The sequence below is a fragment of the Aquarana catesbeiana genome, linkage group LG06 (assembly GCF_042186555.1).
Source record: "Aquarana catesbeiana isolate 2022-GZ linkage group LG06, ASM4218655v1, whole genome shotgun sequence".
NCBI classification, from domain to species: domain Eukaryota; kingdom Metazoa; phylum Chordata; class Amphibia; order Anura; family Ranidae; genus Aquarana; species Aquarana catesbeiana.
In genome coordinates this window covers 28,649,743-28,663,536 of record NC_133329.1, presented here as the reverse complement: position 1 = coordinate 28,663,536, position 13,794 = coordinate 28,649,743, and the positions used below count along the sequence as shown (strand labels likewise).

At 43.3% G+C, this 13,794-nt stretch overlaps 1 protein-coding gene across 1 annotated transcript; it reads right to left on the bottom strand.

Annotated features, from left to right (window-relative positions):
* Positions 1 to 5,857: 5,857 nt before the first annotated feature.
* Positions 5,858 to 9,266, bottom strand: LOC141147532 (uncharacterized). The gene is made up of 2 exons (XM_073634767.1): positions 8,355 to 9,266; positions 5,858 to 6,965 (listed from the first exon to the last, which is right to left on the bottom strand). The coding sequence occupies exons 1-2, from the start codon at positions 8,395 to 8,397 to the stop codon at positions 5,917 to 5,919; spliced, it is 1,092 nt and encodes a 363-aa protein (XP_073490868.1). The 5' UTR covers positions 8,398 to 9,266; the 3' UTR covers positions 5,858 to 5,916.
* Between the last annotated feature and the right edge of the window lie 4,528 nt (positions 9,267 to 13,794).

Below are 13,794 nucleotides of genomic sequence, written 5' to 3'. Positions count from 1 at the left end.
CATAGTGGCACTATACCAATCTGGGAGGGGGTGTGAGCAGGATTTTTTTTTTTTTACACTGTTATTGCTTATAACAGTGATGATCACTGTTATAAGCAATCATTTTTACTGCCGTGAATGGCTTTAAATCATAATGGCTTGCTGACTACTGCGATCTATGATTGGATACAGCTAATCACATGGTACAGGGTACCAGGTGCCATATGATAGCTGTGGGCCAATCACAGCATCACAATTGTAATTAAGCAGTCATGAATGGAATCAATTTATGATTGTTTTGTTTCCATTGTAATTGCGAAATCGCTATGATTGGTCATAGTGATCACATAATACCCCAGCTGCTCACATCGGCCGGGTACCTAGCACCACGATTCCCCTGTGTCCACCTCACACAGTGATCAGTGCATCATGTGCGCCGTGATGTTCCAGTACATATGGACTGTATGTACTGTGGCCAGGCAGCAAGTGGTTATCCTCATGAGTCCTGTGCTGTTTGGTCCGAGGTTTGTATAAATAAATAATCAGCGCTACACATTAGGGATAGCTGCTAGCAATAGAGGAAATACACAACCCTTGAATAAACATAAAAACAAAATTGCAGCTCTAACATTGATTAAGGATTTTTACAGACTATTTGATTTGCCATTTGGTCATCATTAGATTCATTTTGCATAACTAAGGATCACTGCACTTTACATGGACTCATATGGACTATTTGGTGTAATTCATTGTTAGCGCTGCAATTTTGTTTTTTTAGGTTTTGACTGAACTGTTTGCTCCTCACCTGAACCTTTGTCTGTTCAGCCTCTTGTTTTTCAGGAGCCGAGCATCAAATAGAGAAGTGGTATTTCTACCGTTTTTATGAAAGACAACTTCCTTCCTGCTCTAAATGGTTCCTAATTCTGTGTACACACAAGCGGAATGTCCGACAGGAAAAGTCATACGGAATCGTTTCATCGTATAAACCGCTCGTGTGTGGGCTTCATCGGACCTTCTCTTTAGAAAATTCTGACAGACCTAGAAATAGAACATGTTCTAAATCTTTCCGCCGGAACCAGTTCTTATCGGGAAAAGCGCTCTTCTGTATGCTGTTCCGACTGACCAAAAACGATCATTCTCTGAAGCAAGAGAGACGTAAGCTATTGGCTACTGGCTATTGAACATCCTTTTTCTAGTCCCGTCATACGTGCTGTACGTCACCGCGTTCTGGACGGTCAGACTTTGATCGGACTTTGGATTGACCGTGTGTAGGCAAGACCGCTGGAATGGAATTCTGTCGGCATTCCGGAGAAACCTTTGGAGTTTATTCTGACGGACAAACTGGTCGTGTGTACGTGGCATAAGGAAGCAGTAGGTGCTGTCACGGACACATAGGCTTACATGTGCGTGAATCCTCCCGACCACGTAAGTGAAGGGGTGGGAATAACAGTAAAATCACTGCCCAAGGCTCTTTTCCTCATCAACATGGGGACAAGATGCTTTGCAAAGGGGGTTCCCCCTGCAAAGGTACCTCTCATGTTGAGGGAATGTGACCTGCTACCACTAGGCAAACTAGGCAGCCGCCTAGGGCACACTGCTTGCTAGGGTGCCCGGCCACTGGTGTTCCTACTCTATTCTCTCTGCAGCAAGCAACTAAGTCTCAGCATCAGCAGGCAGCCGCCGCTCCGTTCGCACATAGTGTCAGAGGCGCAGCAGTGGCGGAGGACTGTGTCTGTGTCCCGAATCCCAAATGAATGGAAGCAAGCAAACATTCATTGATAGGCACTGGTAGGCTGCATTTGATGGGCACTGGTAGGCTGCATTGATGGGTGCTGGTAGGCTGCATTTGATGGGCACTGGTAGGCTGCATTGATGGGTTCTGGTAGGCTGCATCGATGGGCGCTGGTAGGCTGCATTTGATGGGAACTTCATTAAAAAGTTGGTGTGTACATAGGCAGAACAAAGGGAGTGGAGTCAGGAGTGGAGCCGGGGGTGGGGCAGCAAAATGAGGTTTCGCCTAGGGTGTCAAAAAACCTTGCACCAGCCCTGGTGACCTGGTATGATTCAGGAGGAGGGGCCACATGCACATCCCCTCTTTCTTTTCCAGCCAGGCTGCATTCTTGTATTAGGGATCTGGTATGTATTTTTAGGGTGAGCTCTGGCATTTTTTTTTCTTTTTTTGCATGAGGATGTCCCTTAAAGGGATACTAAAGGCTTAAATGTTTTTTTTTTTTTTAATAACAAACATGTTATACAAATGTAGCACCCTCTAGCATTTATAGATTGCTACAGTAGTTAGGTTTTTGATCTTGCGAGTAAATTCCAGGCTTGGCTGGCAGCCAAGCCTGTCTGTTTTGATCTGGGTTGGGAGTGACTCAGGCAGACCTGGATGACTTATCAGCAGCTCCTCTGGTAACCCCCCCCCCAGGCTATCTAGATACATGGAGAAGTTTCTGGAACCAGATGGGAGGGGTCAGGAGGAGCTAGCTGGAGTATCTTGGGGACCCTGACCAATCCCCAACCTGGGTTGGCAGGGGGCAGGCCTCCTTAAATACTCAGGGTCAGCCCAGCTGGGGAGTGGTTTTTCGGGTGGAAGCTGGAGATGGAGTGCTAGGCTGTCGTGGCCTCTAAGACAGATCCCCAGTCTGGGGGGGTGACCTTGGGCCTGGGCTTGGGTGCGGATGGGACCCTCTCAAAACACATGAAGGTGTTTTGGACAGGAGGCACGGGAGCAAGGGGAGGATAGCAGGAGAGCACTGCCTGGCAATTCTCCAGGAGGAACAACAAGTTGCAGCCAGGAGGGCTGGTGAGTGACACACAGTCAGAAGGACTGGAAGAGTGCAGTCTGGGATGGGTGTAGAGCCGTGGAGCAGCCCCAATCCTCTTCTTGGGTCTCCCACCAGTACTCTGGGCTCCTTTCCCCTGCTGTGTGTCCCCATAGCATATCGCTTGATATGAGGGCACTCATGCATACTTAAGGCCCCCAGAAGGGGGCTCAGCCCTGACAATACTCCCTCCTCACTGGCTGTGATTGACAATAGTTTCCACTGCTGCCTCTGAGCCAATGAGCCGCACAGAGTCGGGACAGCAACTGCTCATTGCTGGATGAGGATTGAGCTCAGGTAAATATTGGGGCTGCGGGGGGAACTGCATACTGAAGGTTTTTTTTATCTTCATGTATAGAATGCTGAATGATGGTTAAAAATCTTCACATTTTTCAACTACTTTAATGTCCCTACAAGACCTGCAAAAATAGATATGGTATTGAGTTCCCTCCCTAAATGCATACCAGACCCTTTGAGGCTGATATGGATTTTAAGGGGTGACCTTGTGCATTTTTTTAAGTATTCCCTTAAAATGCATGCCAGACTCAAGGGAGGTATGCATTTAGGGAGGGAATTCTATATATATATTTTTTTTTGCATGGCATGCTACAGCTAATGTGACATTTACAAAAAAAAGAAAAAAAAGATTATTTTTTTAAAAATATCATTTGATATTTGATATGAAATTTGATAAATATTTTGGATGACCTTCGGAGGGGTCTGTGTGATTTTTTTTCAATAGAAATCAGATGGGAGATGCTACTTGCCGATCCTTTACAAACATGTTTCCTTTGTTTAAAGGCTCCCATACACTTTTTTCTTTTCAATGTTTGCACTGGTAACTGTTCTTCAGGGCAGTACCCCCCTCTCCCCGTACATTTTTTTTGACAACCCTTTGCCTATTTGCCCAGGAAATGGACATTTTTTAATTTGACAGATTCAGCTCCCCTATGATTTCAATAGGGTTCGGCATCCGAAACCCATTGAATTTAGCCAAACAGTTTGATTCATCCCTAATCATTATCTAGCCAATTCCCTATCCACAAATTGAGGTTGTCAAGTCATCAACACATGTAATAGAAGTAAATAATACCAACACAGCAAAAATAGATCATATTTATTACAAACATTTCTAAACATTAAACGCCGGGAGTAAATGCTACCCTCAAAGATAAAATCAATATCACAAATTGTTGAATTTGTTTTGCATACACGTCTACCAATTTTTTTACCTGTACATTGGATACTAGATGGTAAAAAATATCACACATACAGTAAATAAAAAATAAGCACTATACATGGTATACATAATTCTAACATGGAATCACATATGTCTACGCGTTTCATGGGTCTTGCTGGCTTCTTCAGGAAAAGGAAAACCAGTAAACTACTGTATTTAAAGCAGAGATCCACCCATTTAAAAGTCAGCAGCTACAAAAAGTGTAGCTGCTGACTTTTAATAATCGGACACTCACCTGTCCCAGGGTCCAGCGATGTGAGCAAACTAAGCCCCACCCCCTCCTCTCTGTGGCGCCAGCATTGTAACTGTGGATGCCCGGCTGTGGCTTCACAGTCGGGCACGCACTTCGCATGCGTGAGCCACACTGTGCACTGTGAATAGCCGGGCAATCTTCTGGGACCTGTGACACGTCCCAAAATATTGCAGGGAGGGAGGGGGGAGAGGTGAACTTCCTTCCGGTGCTGCGGAGCCCCGTGAGGAAGTGGGAGCTGGGTGCCTCTATAAAGAGGGCATCTGCCCCCCCCCAAAAAAAAATTACATGCTAAATGTGGCATGTCAGGGGGTCACCAACACTTAAAGCAGAAGTTCCATTTTTGGGTGGAACTCCACTTTAATAGAACTCATCTTGATGTCAATATGAGTACAGTGTGATCAGTATCGAAGGATTGTTCCATTAAAGCATGGCCACATGTCATTATATATGAATGAAAATAAAGTGCAAATGTTCGTCCACCACTCAAATAGTAGGGACCCCTGTCCTGCTGGAGAAAAGGCCTCAAATTCACCCTCTGTTTTATCTATGTTATAAAGTAAGAACTGTCTCCATATGTTTTCTTGCAGGTAACAGGCAAAAACATGGAGTAAAAACAATAAGGTTACAGAAAAGCAAATTCCTTATCATTCTAATGATGCCTATATCTAACCACTTGACCCCCTTAATGACCAGGCCATTTTTTGCGATACGGCACTGCGTTATTTTAACTGACAATTCCGCGGTCGTGAGACGTTGTACCCAAATAACATTTGTGTCCTTTTTTTTCCCAGAAATAGAGATTTCTTTTGGTTGTATTTGATCACCACTGCATTTTTTTTTTGTGCTATAAAAAAAAGCCCTACAATAAAAAAAAAAAAAAAACTATATTTTTTACTTTCTGCTATAAAACATATCCACGGAAAAAGTTAAAAAAAAAATCCAATTTACTTTATAAATTTAGGCCAATATGTATTCTGCTACATATTTTTGGCAAAAAAATTCCCAATAAGTGTATATTGATTGGTTTGTGCAAAAGTTATAGCGTCTATGAACTATGGGATAATTGTATTCATTTTTATTTATTTATTTATTTTACTAGTAATGGCGGCGATCGGCGACTTATAGCGGGACTGTGATATTGCGGCGGACATTTGTACACTAACTGGCACTTTTTGGGGACCAGTGACACTAATACAATGATCAGTGCTAAAAAAATATGCACTAGAACTGTACTAATGACACTGGCTGGGAAGATGTTAACTTCAGGGGCGATCAAAGGGTTAACTGTGTGCCTATCCAGTGTTTTTCCAAACTGTGGGGGAGGTGCTTTTACTAGGGGAAGACATGGATCCTAGTCCCTGCTTTGCAGAGACACAGGATCCATGCCTTCCCTCCTGTCAGAACAGCGATCTGCCTTGTTTACATAGGCAGACCGCCGTTCTTTCTCTCTGCGGGATGATCGGCGGGTGCCGACGGACTTCGAGTGCGCCGTACCCGCTGATCGTACCAAGCTGCTAGTGGCGCGCATTCGCGCCCTCTACCTGAAAGTGCATGAGTAAAACTGCACTTGGGGCAGTCAGCAAGTGGCTATGCATTGTGTAAGAAGAGGTGTGGTGGGGCTAGGTCTTTATTTTATTTAGTTTTGTTCTCAGTTCATCTATCACATCAGAAAAGTTTACATTGTTGGACTGACTATTGGGACTTTTACGTGCAGATAGTGGCTTAGGACTCGTTTTCCTTAATGGTGTGTCAAGGCTCTCACCTTTGCACATTGAGTCGCTATTATCACATAGATCCGTTGACCTCTCACAGCTGGGTTTTGGCTCAGAACTCTTATAAGTATACCCAATCTCAGGAGGTTTATTGTATAAATGGATCTCTGAAAATTCATCAGTGGGTGGTTTCTTTGATCTCTCAGAACTGTACCGCATCCTAGAAGTTTCATTGTTCAACTGGTTGGTTGGGTAATGGTCCTTCAGTTCGTCCATCACATTAGAAAAGTTTGCATTGTTGGACTGACTATTGGGACTTTTACGTGCAGGTGGTGGCATAGGAATCATTTTCCTTAATGGTGTGTCAAGGCTAGGCAGTTTCTCTGATATCTCAGAATCAATCCCTATATTAGAAGTTTTACTACAGCATTCATCCATTTGGTATTCATTGCCGGGCAGCATCTTTGAATGTTTAGAGCTGTACCAATTCGTTGACTTTTCTTTAGGTTTAGGGTCAGGTCTGTCATTAATCCACGTATCAATAGTCTCATAGATGTTCTCAGTCTCAGAGCTGTCCCATGTCTCTAAGCTCTCAACGCTGGATGGTATTTTTTGACTTTCATAGTAAATATTGCAGAACTGTGGAGGGCTTAATGGTATCTCAGACTCCTCATTGCTGCCTATTGGTATTGAACTTTTCCTCATGGACTTAAAATCAACATAGTCATTCCATATCTGAGGACCCTCATTGCTGAATGATACTTCTGGACTATTGTTGCTGTTCAATGGCTTTAAAACCTCATATGTTGATTTTATGTTGGGACTCCTGTCACCATGCAGTGGTTTTATATCTTCAGTTCCGTGCTTTGTTTTATTGGCGTCTGTGAGCTTTTCCTCCAGATTGTGTCTGCCGGACTGAGGTTCAGGAACTCTGTGGGTGCTGCTTCCCTGTAACGCTGTACATGTGTGAAACAAAAAGAAAATGTTTTCATATGCAGATCATAGGGTAGGAAGCAATGTGCAAAAGGTTGTTATTTGTTTGTAATATGTAACCATTTGTCTGATATTGGCCAGTCCAATCCAATTGGGCAAGCCCATTTTCCAACTTCTATTAAAATAAATTTTACTTTATTTTATGTTTAACAATATTTGACAATAGTTGATTTAACCGCTTGCCGACCGGCTCACGCCGTTATACGTTGGCAGAACGGCACGTACAGGCAGATTAACATACCTGTACGTTGCCCTCTAAGAAGCAGTTTGCGGCGGGCGCGCGCACGCACCGCCGGCAGCGCTCGTGCGCCCGCAAACTGCTTCTTAGAGGGCAACGTACAGGTATGTTAATCTGCCTGTACGTGCCCTTCTGCCAACGTATAACGGCGTGAGCCGGTCGGCAAGCGGTTAAATCAACTATTGTCAAATATTGTTAAACATAAAATAAAGTAAAATTTATTTTAATAGAAGTTGGAAAATGGGCTTGCCCAATTGGATACACGTGATTGTCTCACGGAGAGGAAGAACGGGGAAATGCTGATGTAAACAAGCATTTTCCCATTCTGCCTAGTGACAGGACACTGATCACAGCTCCCTGTAATCGGGAGCGGTGATCAGTGTCGTGTCACACATAGCCCCTCCCCCCTCACAGTTAGAATCACTCCCTAGGACACACTTAACCCCTACAGCGCCACCTAGTGGTTAACCCCTTCACTCATTTTTAATTGCACTGATCGCTGTATAAATGTGAATGGTCCCAAAAATCGCGCCAAAAGTGTCTGATCTGTCTGCCATAATGTCGCAGTCACGATAAAAATCGCTGATCGCCGCCGTTACTAGTAAAAAACAATATTTTAAAAAATGCCATAAAACCATCCCCTATTTTGTAGACGCTATAACTTTTGCGCACACCAATCCATAAACGCTTATTGTGATTTTTTTTTTTTTTTTACCAAAAATATGTAGAAAAATATGTATCAGCCAAAACTGAGGAAAAAAATGTTTTTTTATAGATTTTTTTGAGATATTTATTATAGCAAAAAGTAAAAAATAATGCGTTTTTTTTTCAAAATTGTCGTTATTTTTTTGTTCATAGCGTAAAAAAATAAAAACCGCAGAGGTGGTCAAATACCACCAAAAGAACGCTCTATTTGTGGGGAAAAAAGGACGTTAATTTTGTTTGGGAGCCACGTCGCACGGCCGCTCAATTGTCAGTTAAAGCGACGCAGTGCCGAATCGCAAAAAGTGCTTTGGTCTTTGGGCAGCCAAATGGTCCAGGGCTTAAATGGTTAATATGCACTTGAAAAAGTTGTATTATATTTAGATATTTTATATGTTTTTTTTTTTCATACCTGAAGTAGTATTAAAAGGTGTCAAGGTTTTTAGTTTTGTCATTAGGGTTTTGGTGTTATTTTTTTCAGTTTTTGAAACCAAAAGCAAATCAGAAGCTAGTTTCCTAATAGTGGGCTGACCCTCCAGGATCCGAATCTTCTCCTCATCACTGCTGTCTGCCACATCATCAATCACCACGATCACATTGTCTCTCCCTGTGGACACACACAAGTTTCACTCATATTAGTCACATTCTCTCATCTTCTCCTTTCCATTCCTCTATAACCTCCCTCCTGTCCTTTTCATCCTTCCTCTTCCTTCTTTTCCTTTCCATTCCTCCACTCCTCATTTTTCTATTTTTATCTCCCCTCCTCTCTTTTCCTTCCTTCCTCCCCTCTTCTCTCCTCTCCTTGCCTCCCTCTAGAGCAAATGTGTCAAGACACAAGGCTCCCGGGCCAAATCCGGCCCGCCAGACCATTTAATGTGGCCCTTGCACCCAGGGCTCTGGCTCTTGCCCTCCACTGCCAGCTCACTACTGTAACTTACCAACACAGAAGGTTTACAAGAGCAGCTTTCCTCTTGGCAGAGGACTTTGAACAGATTATTTTCAAGTGGAGCACTGTTATTTTGCATGTGTGCTGCATGCATGTTAATGAACTTTTCACCACCTATTATTATTAAGACTGTCACTGTTTATTATACACTTGTATACACGTTGTATATATACACCTAGGTGCGTGCTGAGTCACACCAGGTGCACACCTGTTCTATTAGAGACCAGGAATGCTTAAGTTGTTCTTTTTTTAATTATTATGTGCACAACCATTCCCAAGCACTGTTCACTTTTCATGTATTTGTGTTTTTTGATTATTGTATTTAGCAGATCACCTGCATGTTAGGTATTTATTTATATAATATTTTTGCTAGAAGTCATACCAGCACTGCACATTTTTATTATAGAGGCACTCTCTAAGCAGTAATGATTTAATGTTGTACATTTTAGAGACACCCACCATCACTGTGGTAGCACATGTAGAGTTATTGTTCATTTAAGGGATTAGCGCAACACCACATCTTTATCCATCTATGTAGAAGAATACATATCGGCCTAAACTGAGGAAAAAATGTGTTTTTTTTATATTTTTGGGGGATATTTATTATAGCAAAAAGTAAAAAAATCTTGCTTTTTATTTCAAAATTGTCGCTCTTTTTTTGTTTATAGCACAAAAAATAAAAATTGCAGAGGTGATTAAATACCACCAAAACAAACAAAGCTCTATTTGTGGCAAAAAAGGGATTTAAATTTTGTTTGGGATTAACATCGCACAACCGCCCAACTGTCAATTAAAACAATGCAGTGCTGAATCTGGTGAGGAAGGGGGTAAAATCTTCCGGGGCTGAAGCGGTTAAGATCCACCCACCGTTAATGCGATTTGGCCACACCCATCAGTCGATGTGTTTCAGAGGAGGGGGGTGGTTCTCTCACAAAAAAAAAAGCCCTGGATAAATTTATATAGTCTTACAGATACTCACAATTAGGGATGAGCCGAACACCCCCCTGTTCGGTTCGCACCAGAACATGCGAACAGGAAAAAAGTTCGTTCGAACACCGTTAAAGTCTATGGGACACGAACATGAATAATCAAAAGTGCTAATTTTAAAGGCTAATATGCAAGTTATTGTCATAAAAAGTGTTTGGGGACCCAGGTCCTGCCCCAGGGGACATGGATCAATGCAAAAAAAAGTTTTAAAAACGGCCGTTTTTTCAGGAGCAGTGATTTTAATAATGCTTAAAGTCAAACAATAAAAGTGTAATATCCCTTTAAATTTCGTACCTGGGGGGTGTCTATAGTATGCCTGTAAAGGGGCGCATGTTTCCTGTGTTTAGAACAGTCTGACAGCAAAATGACATTTTGAAGGAAAAAACTCATTTAAAACTACCCGCGGCTATTGCATTGCCGACAATACACATAGAAGTTCATTGATAAAAACGGCATGGGAATTCCCCAAAGGGGAACCCCGAACCAAAATTAAAAAAAAAAAAATGACGTGGGAGTCCCCCTAAATTCCATACCAGGCCCTTCAGGTCTGGTATGGATATTAAGGGGAACCCCGGTCAAAAGTTTAAAAAAAAAATGACGTGGGGTTCCCCCTAAATTCCATACCAGACCCTTCAGGTCTGGTATGGATTTTAAGGGGAACCCCGCGCCAAAAAAAAAAAAAAAAACGGCGTGGGGTCCCCTCAAAAAACCATACCAGACCCTTATCCGAGCACGCAACCTGGCAGGCCGCAGGAAAAGAGGGGGGGACGAGAGTGCGGCCCCCCCCTCCTGAACCGTACCAGGCCACATGCCCTCAACATTGGGAGGGTGCTTTGGGGTAGCCCCCCAAAACACCTTGTCCCCATGTTGATGAGGACAAGGGCCTCATCCCCACAACCCTGGCCGGTGGTTGTGGGGGTCTGCAGGCGGGGGGCTTATCGGAATCTGGAAGCCCCCTTTAACAAGGGGACCCCCAGATCCCGGCCCCCCCCTGTGTGAAATGGTAAGGGGGTACAAAAGTACCCCTACCATTTCACTAAAAAACTGTCAAAAATGTTAAAAATGACAAGAGACAGTTTTTGACAATTCCTTTATTTAAATACTTCTTCTTTCTTCTATCTTCCTTCATCTTCTGGTTCTTCTGGTTCTTCTGGCTCTTCTGGTTCTTCCTCCGGCGTTCTCGTCCAGCATCTCCTCCGCGGCGTCTTCTATCTTCTTCTCCTCGGGCCGCTCCGCACCCATGGCATGGGGGGAGGCTCCCGCTCTTCTCTTCTTCTTCATCTTCTTCTCTTCTTCTCTTCTGTCAGACGAAAGGAGCGCCGTCACACAGCGGGAGCCTCCCGCCATGCTAGCATGTGTGAGGAGCGGCCCGGAGAAGAAAATGAAGAAGAGAAGAAAAGAAGAAGATGAAGAAGAAGAGAAGAGCGGGAGCCTCCCCCCATGCCATGGGTGCGGAGCGGCCCGAGGAGAAGAAGATAGAAGACGCCGCGGAGGAGATGCTGGACGAGAACGCCGGAGGAAGAACCAGAAGAGCCAGAAGAACCAGAAGAACCAGAAGATGAAGGAAGATAGAAGAAAGAAGAAGTATTTAAATAAAGGAATTGTCAAAAACTGTCTCTTGTCATTTTTAACATTTTTGACAGTTTTTTAGTGAAATGGTAGGGGTACTTTTGTACCCCCTTACCATTTTACACAGGGGGGGGCCGGGATCTGGGGGTCCCCTTGTTAAAGGGGGCTTCCAGATTCCGATAAGCCCCCCACCCGCAGACCCCCACAACCACCGGCCAGGGTTGTGGGGATGAGGCCCTTGTCCTCATCAACATGGGGACAAGGTGTTTTGGGGGGCTACCCCAAAGCACCCTCCCAATGTTGAGGGCATGTGGCCTGGTACGGTTCAGGAGGGGGGGGCGCACTCTCGTCCCCCCCTCTTTTCCTGCGGCCTGCCAGGTTGCGTGCTCGGATAAGGGTCTGGTATGGATTTTTGGGGGGACCCCACGCCATTTTTTTTTTTTTTGGGCGCGGGGTTCCCCTTAAAATCCATACCAGACCTGAAGGGTCTGGTATGGAATTTAGGGGGAACCCCACGTCATTTTTTTTTTTTTAATTTTGGCCGGGGTTCCCCTTAATATCCATACCAGACCTGAAGGGCCTGGTATGGAATTTAGGGGGACTCCCACGTCATTTTTTTTTTTTAATTTTAGTTCGGGGTTCCCCTTTGGGGAATTCCCATGCCGTTTTTATCAATGAACTTCTATGTGTATTGTCGGCAATGCAATAGCCGCGGGTAGTTTTAAATGGGTTTTTCCTTCAAAATGTCATTTTACTGTCAGACTGTTCTAAACACAGGAAACATGCGCCCCTTTACAGGCATACTATAGACACCCCCCAGGTACGAAATTTAAAGGGATATTACACTTTTATTGTTTGACTTTAAGCATTATTAAAATCACTGCTCCTGAAAAAACGGCCATTTTTAAAACTTTTTTTTGCATTGATCCATGTCCCCTGGGGCAGGACCCAGGTCCCCAAACACTTTTTATGACAATAACTTGCATATTAGCCTTTAAAATTAGCACTTTTGATTTCTCCCATAGACTTTTAAAGGGTGTTCCGCGGCATTCGAATTTGCCGCGAACACCCCAAATTGTTCGCTGTTCGGCGAACTTGCGAACAGCCAATGTTCGAGTCGAACATGAGTTCGACTCGAACTCGAAGCTCATCCCTACTCACAATACTCACGGCTCACAATGAAATAGTGTTTGACACCCTTGCTCTAGAGTAATATTGTCCTCTTCTAGTCCTCTCACCACCTTACTAAAATGATATCCTCTCTTTTTTACTCCTCTCCTCTTTTCACCTCTCCTTTCCTCTCCTGTTCCTTCTCTTCCTTTCTAGAAATATATCTTTCTCCCTCTTCTAGAATCATATCTTCTTCTATGCTCTCCTTCTCTATTTTTCTGTCTGCTACCCTCAAAAACCATAGATTCTCCTCTCCTCTCTGTAAAAGTCAGTCTATCTTTCTGTTCATTTGTCAATATATCCTTTACCAAGTAACTCATTCAGGTTGTCCAGTTCCTCGTCGTAGAGTGATCCAGGTATATCGGTGATGTTGACTCGTCCTCTGTTCTTAGTGTGATATAGGATCCCCAAAGAGCACTGAGATGCATCATCAATAAACTGCTGAAAACCACTATTAGATATGACGGTGGACCTCACATCCTGAACACAATCGCTGAAGTCCTTCAATGAGAAAAGTGTCACCAGCCAGGCATAATCACCTTTGTCAGATCTGGAGAATATTCCAATCGAGTGCTTCATTTCTGTTTTCCTCTGGAAGAAAATACAAAAGCAGGAGAATATTAAACTAGATATTGACCTTAATGATTTGTTTTTCTATTATTCTGCACACAGCTTCAAAGCTGAAAATTTATTTGCTTACATTTTGCCTTTCCTGGTTCCTCCCACCCCTGTTTCCTCATCAATACGCTAATGGAATTTTTAAATAAAACCATTTTGATTTCATTACATACCTTATTCTAGACCAAGTGATGCCATCACTGAGAGCATTCTAACCCTAACAATTGCTGCCAACCTTAACCTTAACTCTAGCCCTTAGTCATAACACTTGCCCTTATCCCTAACCCTTACATTTAACCCTTAAGTTTAGGGTGAGAATTAGAGTTAAGGTTAAATGTTAGGGTTAGAGTTAGGGTTAGGGTTTAAATGTTAGGGTTAGGGTTAAATGTTAGGGTTAGAGTTAAGGTTAGAGTTAGGGTTAGGGTTACATGTTAGGGTTAGAGTTAAGGTTAGAGTTAGGGTTAGGGTTACATGTTAGGGTTAGAGTTAAGGTTAGAGTTAGGGTTAGGGTTAAATGTTAGGGTTAGAGTTAAGGTTAGAGTTAGGGTTAGGGTTACATGTT

Excerpts from the sequence above, each read along its gene's own strand:
- LOC141147532 (XM_073634767.1), bottom strand. The coding sequence starts at position 8,397 with ATGACAAAACTAAAAACCTTGACACCTTTTAATACTACTTCAG. Across the intron at positions 6,966-8,354 it reads ACCTTTTAATACTACTTCAG|CGTTACAGGGAAGCAGCACC; the intron begins GTATGAAAAAAA and ends ACACATGTACAG.